The sequence below is a fragment of the Rhinatrema bivittatum genome, chromosome 14, assembly GCF_901001135.1.
Source record: "Rhinatrema bivittatum chromosome 14, aRhiBiv1.1, whole genome shotgun sequence".
Lineage (NCBI taxonomy): Eukaryota > Metazoa > Chordata > Amphibia > Gymnophiona > Rhinatrematidae > Rhinatrema > Rhinatrema bivittatum.
In genome coordinates, this window is record NC_042628.1 from 21391307 (window position 1) to 21402973 (window position 11667).

At 40.6% G+C, this 11667-nt stretch overlaps 1 protein-coding gene across 1 annotated transcript; it reads left to right on the plus strand.

Moving 5' to 3' along the window:
* The first annotated feature begins 3077 nt into the window (after positions 1-3077).
* Positions 3078-11667, plus strand: FOPNL (FGFR1OP N-terminal like). The gene is made up of 5 exons (XM_029577163.1): positions 3078-3324; positions 4319-4516; positions 6155-6239; positions 6766-6905; positions 11441-11667. The coding sequence occupies exons 1-5, from the start codon at positions 3297-3299 to the stop codon at positions 11515-11517; spliced, it is 528 nt and encodes a 175-aa protein (XP_029433023.1). The 5' UTR covers positions 3078-3296; the 3' UTR covers positions 11518-11667.

Sequence of the window (11667 nt, forward strand, 5' to 3'; positions counted from 1 at the left end):
CGCGAGCCGGCTGGCCGGCCCGCCCGCTGATTGGTTGCCGGCTGCCGGCCGCTCTGCGGCGGCACGCCCCCTCCGCCCCTCCTTTTGCATGATTGTCCTGCTCTAGGTTCTTCTCCTGAGCTGTGTAAGAGCTGCGACGTAGAAACGGCATTTAGCGGTAATTATGATAACAGTGACGTGCGCACCTCTTGACACGCAAACCTGTTTGTTTCTGTAACCAAAGTATGCAAACCGATCAGGTTCTCAGTCCTTTTACAGCTAAGGTCAAATACTAGGGTGCAAATGTACTCAATTGCGCGGAATAACACTCAAGTACACGCCGATGCAGAAAGGTACGGTTCAGTCGAACGCACCTTGCTACCTGCACTTGAATAGGAATTTTCAGTGCATAACATGTACTGCCCATGCAGCAAGGAGTTTTGTGAAAAAACGAATATACCAAAATGGGAGCACTATTTAGCACCCTTGCATGGAAATGAGGGCATTAGCAGTACTCCTACTGTAGAGAGACTGCATTTGACCAACACACCGTTTTTTAGCACTGGAAACTTAACTCTTGGGTCAGGCCTGGAGATAACCTGACTGCAGGGGCGGATTGGCCTGTTGGGGGATCGGGCATCCCCCGTTGGGCCGATCGCTCCAGTCACGTGGTCTGCCATGACAGAGCCGCGCTCGGCAGACCACGTGATGTGTCCTGGGCGGCGAATACCCGGGCCGGTCCGACATCGTGAATCCGCCGCTGCCTGACTGGTTAGGTGTGCCTTCAGGAGAGGGTTGAGAAACTGCTCCCCTCTGGTCAGCAGGTCAGGTTTTCAGGATATCCCCAATGAATGTGCATGAAATAGATTTGCACACAATCGGGCCGATACAGAAAACCTCACAGGAGAGCCAGTGAGCACGCGCTCTCCCGACGCGCGCCCATGCCACTCTCCTGGGTGCGAGATTTAGGAAGCCAAGGTATGCAAATTAGGGCCCGCGGTAAAAAGGAGGCAGCGGCTGTCAGCGGGTTTGACAGCCGACACTTCATTTTACTGGCGGCTGTTGTCGAACCCGCTGACAGCCACGGGTTTGGAAAATGGATGCCTGTAAAATCGAGCATCTGTTTTCTGGGCCGATTTTTTTTTTTTTTATAAATATTTTATTTTTTTTTATCTTTGGGGCCTCCGACTTAATATCGCTATGATATTAAGTCAGAGTGTGTACAGAAAAGCAGTTTTTTCTGCTTTTCTGTTCTATATAAGGGGTAAAAATAGCGCGTGGAAAACGCGCGGCCAAACGGGGGCTAAAAGTGCTCTCGGCCAAGCGCACCATACTGAATCGGTCCGAATGGAGGCAGTGAATGCAAATCTTTCTCATGCATATTCATTGTAGATATCCTGAAAACCTGGCCTGTTTGTAGCCCTCAAGGACTGGAGTTTGCCATCACTGGCCTAGACAAAAGAATACCTTAGACCAGTGCTTCCCAACCCTGTCCTGGGGATCCCCCAGCCAGTTGGGTTTTCATGTTATTCACAATGAATATGCACATTCAGTCTAAGTGAAACGCTGATCTTTTTTTACCATGTTTAAAATGTTTTACAGTAACATCAATGATATTTGACATGAAGTGGTTATTACTAACAATTATTATCCTTTATCTTTATTTTATGAAAACAAAACTCAGAACATTATATTGGTTGAACCATGGGGATAAGCATTTTTCTTCTACTAGATCCCAAGGGGAAAAAACTTTTTTTCCATTGAATTCTGAGAAAATAAGTTTGAAAACCATGAAGTGAAGTATGGAACGAATTCATTGGAACAGGCATTTACCCTTTTAAATAGTATTAGAACTAAAGGACACTGCATGATTTAAAACAAATTTAAGAAAGGATTTCTTCAATCAAAAACACATACACTGTAGATTTTGTGGCAGGAGAATGTGGCCAAGGCAAGTGGTATAGCTGGGTTTATAAAGCTGGAGAAATTCTTGGAGGATATAGCCATTAACATCTATTAGCTAGATAATCGTGGATTGTAAGAGAAATCAGAAACTTTTTTCACTCAAGGCACAATTAAGCTCTGGAAGTCATTGTCAGAGGATGTGGTTAAGACTGTTAGTGTAGCTGGGTTTAAAAAAGGTTTGGATAAGTTTCTGGAGAGTCTATAATTTCCTATTAATCAAAAGGGAATAGCCACTGCTTGTTGCTGGCTTTAGTAGCATGGGGTCTGTTTAATGTTTGCGTACTTGACAATTTGTGACTTTGATTTGTTGCTGTTGGAGACAGGATATTAGGCTTGAGGGACCCTTGGTCTGATCCAAAATGGCATATCTTATGTTCTTATGAGTTCCTTAACCTTCAGGGGCGGATTGGCCTATTAGGGGATCGCTCTGGTCAGTGGTCTTCTGAGCACGGCTGAGACAGAGCTATGCTCTGCAGACCATGGAGTATCTCCTGGGCCGGCCTGGGCAGAAATTCCCTGGGCCAATCTTTACCCAGAATCCGCCCCTGCCTACCTTTTATTTTTGGGAGTGAATAACATGGAATTGGTATACCAGGTACTTCTGAGTGAGGTGGACTGACCACTGCCCAGAGACAGTACTTGATGGATCATTGGTCTGATCCACCATGACATGCAATGTTCTTATCAAAAAGGTTTCTCATAATACTTGTAGACTATAGCTTGTTCCATATCATAAACATAAAAATTCTCCATTCCTTTTTTAGTTTCTCCTAGTGTTATCATCTAACTGTCCAATGTCTGTCGAAAACAACTTTTCCAATTATTGTTTAACTTTAATTTAAAGGGGTTTTGTATTATATAAATACTATGTCACTGTGCGTTGCAACAGGGCTCAGTTTCGGTTTACGATGAAACGTCTCTTCCAGGAGGAGGGTTAGGGCCATCCTGAAGAGTTTGGCGAGCTTGGGTGCGGTGCTAATTGAGGGCTTCAACCATGGGAAATAGAAAGCTAATTCCAATGGAGATGGGGGGAGAAAGAAAAGCGGCGGTAGCTCCAGCACAGAAAGGCGGCCGCTGCTTTAGTACGAATAACGAGAAGAAAAAAAAAAAGGAGGCGGGGGAGCGACGCATAACATCCCCAGCCCTTAAGTTTATACAACGCAACCGGCTTCACAGTTATCCGGGCTGGACGCCTGCCCTCGGCGTGCAGAAGCAAGGGCGCGAATAGGAGCAGCCCAGCAGGCGCCGGGAAGGACAGCGCCAGAAGGGCTTCTGCCAAGCGCCTGCGCAATCAGTTCCTCGCTGGCCGCCGGCGCTGCCGCCGTGACGTCACGCCGGAAACCGTTGCTGCAATGGCGACGGTGGCGGAGCTGAAAGCAGGTGAGGTGCGAGGGGTAAGGGATGGGTTTGCCGCTCCGGTATTACGTGGGTTAGCGACGTCGCCTTCTCCCGTGGCATTTATGAATCTTTATTTAACCTTGGTTGGTTCGGTTCCTTTCCGTGAGAGCTGCGGACTGGGAAGGTGAGATGGTCGCATGCCCTCCAGCGTCCGAATGCTGTCAGGACCGGGAGACGACGTGAAAAGGAAGCGGAGTCTTACTCCTCGGCAACTCGCGAAACCGTGATCAAACGTAAACATGCTGGTCCTGGTCCTGGTCCAGACCCAGAGCGGGGGCGGGGACAGGTGAAAAGAAACGAAGGAGGGGGCTTGAGTGTTTGCTCGGTGCTAAAACTTTAGAGGACCAAAAGAATATGACCCAGCAGTCAGCGAGCGCTGATGCGACTGACCCGGGCTTCCAAGAGCGGGGCAACCTGTGTTGAGCGGCCCTAAACAGCAGACTTCCGAGAAGACACCGGCCTAAAGCGGAGCTCTTTACTTTCAGAAAGCAAGAAGCTTCATTTCTGGGAGGGGGGAGCTAATTCACCAGGTTTTGTTCCAGTAATAATCTGATTTTCTCCATTTAAACAGGGTTTCAAAGCTACTTAGCAGTCATATTCTAGGCTCTGGGATAGATGATAGGGGTTTTTTTTTTCAAGTTTATTTAGAGGGCCACTATTCTTCTCTATCCCTTTGCTTGACTTGCTGGGAGTTTATACTAATCTTTTAAACTTATTGCCTGATATATTTAGTTATTCTTATTAACCACTCACACAGAGACCCCTGTTCAGTCTTTTCTTGTAGGTACAGAATTGGTGAAGTTTCTTAAATCTGATAAATTGAAATAGCCTACTTTTTAAGGCGCTGACCTTTTTTTAGTACAATAGGATGACTTGGGGGATTTGAAAGGTAGATACTAATTATATGTAAGCAATACATACAAAAATTGTTGAAGAGATTTCTTTTGCTTTTAAAGGTTCATTTTTGTATTCATAGTTCTAAAGGACACCTTGGAGAAAAGAGGTGTATTAGGACAACTAAAAGCAAGAATCAGAGCAGAAGTGTTCAATGCATTGGATGATCAACGTGAACCACGTCCTTCACTATGTCATGAAAACCTTCTGATAAATGAACTAATCCGAGAATACTTAGAATTCAATCAATACAAATACACAGCATCTGTTCTAAGTGCAGGTAGTATATTGGCATGCTATTTAACTGCTGCTGTGGCTGTATAATGATCATTTATGTGCCCAGTTTCCATGTACCATGGAATTTGTAGTTAAACCCCTGATACAGTGAATGTTTCCCTGAATTCATATTTATTTCAAGGGTAAAAACATTTGTTTTAATAATTTAGCTGTCATGGTAACTATTCGCTGCATAGTTAAGGTTATATTTGTGGAATGTATTTCTTTGAAAGTTAATTTTCACTTTTCCATTCTTTCCTTCACAAATGTGTAACAAACATTAATGATTGCATCATAATAAGTAGAAATACTTCAGCTTGCTAAGCAAGTGGAAGCACTCTTCCCCCCCCCCCCCCTTTTTTTTTTTTTTTTTTACAGATATGTAGAATTAAAATATAGCACTATACAGAGAGAAAAATAGCTAATTTGAGGGCTTATATAATAAAAGTCTTTTAGCATGGGTTTTACTTACTTATTCACCGGCCACTGATTGGTCCCTCTGCTGCCAGCTTTCAATAAAAGGAGTAATCCTTGTTCACAAAACGTGAATTGGTCCTTTTGCTAACAGTGGACAGTGGGGGGACCAGTCAGTGGTTAGTGAAGGAGTGAATAAGCTGCCTGATAGGCTCACTGGGGTAGTGGAGTAAAGCCAAACTTCTGTGGGTTTTCACCAAGCTCAAGCAAAATATAACTTTACAAGTAGCAAAGTGTGAGAAATTATAGCCAAGGTGTCCCACCTCCCTAGTCCTCATCCTGCACCCTTCCTAAAAACTCTTCCATTTCTCCCATCTCTTCCCCCATCTTTCTCTTCCCCCATCTTCTCACATTCCCTTGGGTTCATCTCCTGCTCCCACCCCAATTTCTCTATTCTACTTCCTTACGTTTTTCTTCCAGTTTCACTGTATAGTTCTATTTCGCATCTGCTGTCCCTAACTTTATATTTATTTTCTTGTATTAACAATGGTACATGTGCTAATAATACAAGATTAAATTAACTTGCATCTTGACAAGTAACTTATTGGAAAGTAGCAGTGCCTCTTTGCAAAATTTGTTTTCAAACCAGTAGAACTTGGGGGACTTGCTTGGTAAAGAATTGAATACTTTCCCCATGTGACACCTTCTGGTAATATACTTTCACAGTATGTTTCCTGGGATAGTTAACATATCTTGAAATCTCACATTCACTTTCATGGATTTAAATTGATTTAGAAAATGACCCTACAGTTGCATTTTGAAAATTACTGGACAGTATATGTTGTTTTAATGGCCTCTTTGTGTTTGTTCGCTTAGTACAAAATGAACTGCATCTTTTAATTGTGTTCATATACAAATGTGCAGAAAGGACACATACAGTAGAAGAGATGCAAATTCTTGTGTGTGCTCTTTCCGTGTTGTGGACTGTGGAGGAACACAAAGGGCACACTGCTGTAGTCTTACTTGACCCTAGGTGACAGCAAGATTGGGCAGAGGCAGATTTTTAAAAAATCTGAAATATATTTTATCATCGTGTGTTTCGTGCTTTTCCAACTAGCAAGAGCTGAAAGCGTGTTAGATTTGTTTAGCTTTGTTTTATAATCTGTTAATATGGACTAATTTTAATAAAATAAAAACAGAAATCATGTTGAGTTGATTTGCCTTTCAGAATCGGGTCAGCCTGAAGTTCCATTAGACAGACAGTTTCTCATCAATGAACTAAATATAGTTGAAGACCCAAATAGAAGAGCAATGTAAGATGATGCATTTTAAATTAAATAATGTAATAACTATACATTTTCTTCAGTATACAAACAGTTCTAGGCAGAGAAAATGCTGTCTATGGATAGGTACTGGAAGGATATTTCCATGGTGAGAGAGGTGTTTTACCATATTGTTCTAGATAAAGAAATTTGATTCTAAGTCATGGCAGTACTTTAAAAAAAAAAAAAAAAAAGCTTGTATTTTCCTTGCAAACTTTATACAGGAATTTTAAGGAAAATGGGCAAAGAATTTCAAAACTAGTATGCTAATGTTTTCTATAAATGGAAAATTAGCTTGTTTCCCTTGCTTGTATTACAGAACTGTGTAAAATGACTAAATTCATATTCTTTGTGTTTAATGCAAAATTTAAACAAAACTGTTCCCAATAATTCTTGTCTGGGGCTCTAAAAACAGGTGTGTGTGTTTGTTTGGGTTTTTTTTAATAGTATTGCAGTTGATTCTTCTTTTTGTTTGCACATTGTTTCCAATCTTTTTTTGTTTATTTTCTTCTAACAGGCCCCTTCTGTATGGAATTCTTTCTCAGTTTTTACATGGTAACAGGGAAGAAAAATTCTGTAATCCATTTCAGAAGGAATCTGCAGCTCAGAATGCCCCAAAAAATCTCAGCAGAGAAGCAAATGAGAAGAATATAATAGGTATGATGGCTAGCTCAGGACTGTCAGAGCAGCCTCAGGGATTTATCAAAATTATTTGTATACTTGTGAACTTTCTGTGGATTCAGAAGGCCTGTGACATACAAAAAATGAATGAAGAGCTATTAACTTTTATATTTCTTTTTTGTCATTGATCTAAGTACAAACATCCGATGCCTGCCCCCTCTCTCCAGACCTCCGCTCTGACCTGCAGCTAGCAGTCAATGCATAGGGCCTATGAGCATTCACAGCCCTACTCCTTCTGCATTTACTTCTTGTTAGACTGGAAACTCATGCATAGAGTCAAAGGCCTGTTGAGTGCCCACTGATTCACAGACTCTCTTCTGATTGCTGTTTTGCTTCTTCACATCTTAAGAGAGAGATGAGGGAGTAAAAGTCTGCAGGGAGAGAGGATAGGGGGAGTAGAAGTCTGCTGATGGGAGGGAAAAGGGAGTGTGAAGGTCTGCTATTTTCTTTTGATTATCTGGGATTGTGTAAAAATGGCATCATAATATTAGATAAATTCAGGAAGCACTGCAATTGGGTATGAGATACTGGCATACATCACAGGACAGAGACCTTGGAAATAAATGATTATATCTGGTAATTTCAGTGTTGGAAAACAGTGCAACAAGGCAGTAGTCAGAGGTAGAAGAATGCTAGGGTGCATAAAGAGAAGCATTACCAATATTGGTGAGACCTCATCTGGAGTATTGTCTAATTCTGAATGCTGTACCTAGAGTAGAGGAAGCCAATTGAAGGGCTATGAAAACGGTGCAGAGTTTGCCTTATAAGCCCTATGTAATGAAATTTAATAACTTAAATACGTATAGCCTAGAGAAGAAAGAGGTAGGATATGAATACCTCAAATATATAAATAATACAGAAGAAGCAAGTATTTTTCAATGGAAAGGAAGTTCTAGACAATAATAGGTTCAAGAGTAACATAAGGAAATATTTATTTACAGAAAGGATAGCAAATGCATTAAATAGCTTCCCAGTGTAGGTGATAGAGGCAAAACAGTAACAATTTGTGAAGACATGGGATATGCAACAATGATTGATTGTGAGGAAGTAAAGTAGAGATCAAGTGAGAGCTACAATATTGTAACAGGAAATAAATTTGGGCAGACTTAGATGAGTCTAACCGTTCTTATCTGCCATCTGAATTTCTAGAGCTTATTGCATGATTAATTTTTTTTAATTGATTGAACTTTATTATAAAAGTTCAATTTGCCATGCAGTATTGAAGAGTTACAAATTAGACTACCAAGATGTGGAAGTAAAGGCAGAAAGATTAACCAATTTCTTTCCTTCAGTGTTTACTGAAGAGGTTGTTGGGGAGATACCCATTCCGGAGACTGTTTTCAAGGGTGATGATTCAGATGAACTGAACCAAATCAAGGTGAACCTGGAAGATGTAGTAGGCCAGATTGACAAACTGAAGAGTAGTAAATCACCTGGACCAGATGGTATACACCTCAGGGTTCTGAAAGAACTAAAAAATGAAATTTCAGACCTATTTCAATTAACTTGTAATCTATCACTAAAATCATCTGTTGTACCTGAAGATTGGAAGATGGACAATGTAACCCCAATATTTAAAAGGACTCCAGGGGTGATCAAGGAAACTATAGACCAGTGAGCCTGACTTCAGTGGCAAGAAAAATCGTGGAAACTGTTATAAAGAATAAAATCACAAAATGTTTAGATAGACATGGTTTAATGGGACACAGCCAGCATGGATTTACCCAAAGTAAGTCTTGCCTCATAAATCTCCTACTTTTTTTTTTTTTTTTTTTTTTTTTTTTTGAAGGGGTGAATAAGCCTGGCAAAAGGTGAATCGGTAGATGCGGTGTATTTGGATTTTCAGAAGGTGTTCGACAAAGTCCTGGATGAGAGATTATGGCTTTTTATGGATTGCAAGTTAGTTAAAAGACAGGAAACACAGAGTAGGATTAAATGGTCTGTTTTCACAGTGGAAAAAAGTAAATGGTAGAGTGCCTCAGAGATCTGTAGTTGGACTGGTACTTTTTAATATATATTACAAATGATCTGGAAACGGGTATGACAAGTGAGGTGATCAAATTTGTGGAGGACACAAAATTATGCTGAGTAATTAAATCTGAAGCGGATTGTGATGAATTGCTGGAGAACCTTGCAAGACTGGAAGATTGGGCTTCCAAATGGCAGATGCAATTTAATGTGGATAAGTGCAAAGTGATGCATGTAGGGAAAAATAATCCTTGCTGTAGTTTAAACAATGTTAGGTTCTGTCTTAGGAGTTACCACCCAGGAAAGAGATCTAGGCATCATAGTTGATGATAATACATTGAAATCGTTGGCTCAGTGGCTGTGACAATCAAAAAAGCAAACAATATTAGGAAGAGAATGGCAAATAAACGGTGGCTGTCATAATGCCTCTGTATCGCTCCATGGGTCTATCAAGCCCAGCATCCTGTTTCCAACAGTGGTCAATCCAGGTTGCAAGTACCCAAAAATTAAATCGATCCCATGCTACTAATGCCAATAATAACAGTGGCTATTCCCTAAGTCAGCTTGATTAATAGAAGTTTATGGACTTCTCCAGGAACTTATCCAAACTTTTTTTTTTTTTTAAACCCAGCTACACTGTGCCCTAACTATATCCTCCGGCAACAAATTCTAGGGCTTAATTGTGCATTGAGTGAAAAATATTTTTCTCTAATTAGTTTAAATGTGCTACTTGCTAACTTCATAGAGTGCCCCCTAGTCCTTCTGTTATCTGAGAGTAAATAACAGATTCACATTTACCCATTCTAGTCCTCCAATGATTATAAAGATCTCTATCATATCCCCCCTCAGCCGTTTCTTCTCCAAGCTGAGCAGCCCTAACCTCTTTAGCCTTTCCTCATAGGGAAGCCATTCAATTCCCTTTATCATTTTGGTCGCCCTTCTCCAGTATAACTATCTTTTTTGAGATGTGGTCCCAGAATTGTACTGAGCCTTGTTTTCTGGTGTTCCTGCTGTTAGTTTAAAGGCACTGATGGAGTTTGCAGCTCTGCTTTCTTTTTTTGTGTTACAACTAGCAGAACTAAAAGCAATCTGTTTTAACCAGCAGAGGGAACTATCAGACTGTACCACGGATTGCGCTGGAAACTTACACCCATATGCATATAATTATTAATTTTTTTAGGTTGCATTCTAAATATTTTATGGGGCACTATGAATAGTCCCCCAGTAAACACTGATGATATATATTTTTTTTCAAGTTGATAAATCTTTGAGGAAGGTTTGATCAATTGATATATTTTGCATTTATGATAATACAGTGGACTACTCTCATTAGTAAGGTCCCTTGGTATGAATATTTTCTGTAAGTGGAATTTTTAATATGACAGTTTCTGCAAACCCAGTACCTAGGGTCAGTTTTATTATAATACAGTCCTTTTCCTTTGGGGTGTCTTGCATTTATTCCCAGGGAGGGGGGAACCAAACCATACAGTGACTCCTGATGGTTTAAAGAACAATATTACAGCAGCTGTGAAGGTGGCTTTCTCCTGTTTTCTTTGCCACAAGAGTACCACTCTCGAAAAGATCATAAAAGGTAGGCAGGGAATAAAGAAGGAATAACCTCCTAGAACATTACAAGAAGACTTCCCTTGCTTTTATCTCTTGCTCTCCAGGGCTGTAATTGTAGAAGCAAAGCCACCTTAGTCAATGACAAGGCAAATAGTATTGGGGGTAGGTTGTTTAACTTGGGAATCCTTAAGGGTAAATTAGAAACATTAACCACGGGGCATAAGCAACACGAGATCAGGAAGGCTCCCTTCAGCATCCCTTATGCACCAGTAAGGGTTGTCCATATTTCTGCTACTTTTAACTCTTCCCTCTGATCTCTCATTCATTACTTCCGTGATGTCTTACCCTGCTGGTCCTTTAAATCAAGAGAACCTCCTCCCCCCCTTTCTGCTCTTGGAAAACACAAACCATGTTCTTCTTTTTATGGCAGTGGGGAAATGAGCTATGTGATTTGTGTAGTTTAGTATCATTAATGTCTGCTGCTGTTTTATACAAACAGTTTGCTACTCAGAATTTCTCAGTCTGTGGGAGGTGTTTAATTGACAGCAATGCTGATAATTGCGGAGATTTGGAACAGCCATGTTTTCACTTAGAGAAACTTTAAAAAGTTAATTGCATTGTTGTAAACAGTTCATGACTTGGACTTCAGAAAAATTAATTCTGCATAGCAGGAGCCTTGGCGCATGGCATCCAGCTGAGGACTGTCACTGCAGTAATCGAGCTTTAGTGAGTTGGGCAGGGTCTAAAGTGGAGAGAACTCCTATGTAGTTGGGCATTAAGATTCGTGGTGCCAGTTTGCAGTCCTGGTTCTGACTCAGCTGGAAGCCCAAAAGGAAACAAGCTGTTCTCCTTTCCCAAAAAAAATACTGTGTATAAATACACTGGATCCTTTTACAATTTTTAATGTCTCCAGCAGATCTTCAGATTTGAGTATATTATGTAAATCTTTATAATAGTACATGTCTCTTAATTTTCAGATGATCTTCCAGAGCCAGGCAGAATGGCACCCAGCAGCACAGGACACCGGTTTATTGTACGTGGTGCATACAAATGAGGGTTTGTTTTACATAAAGATTAGTGACTTTTGTATTGAGACAATTATATTTGACTTTTTTAAAACTCTTCTGCTATGTGTCGCAGCAATCCAAAGCTGCTTTTCTTGTAATTTATTAAACTTTTTTTTTTTTTTTTTTTAAATAAAGAT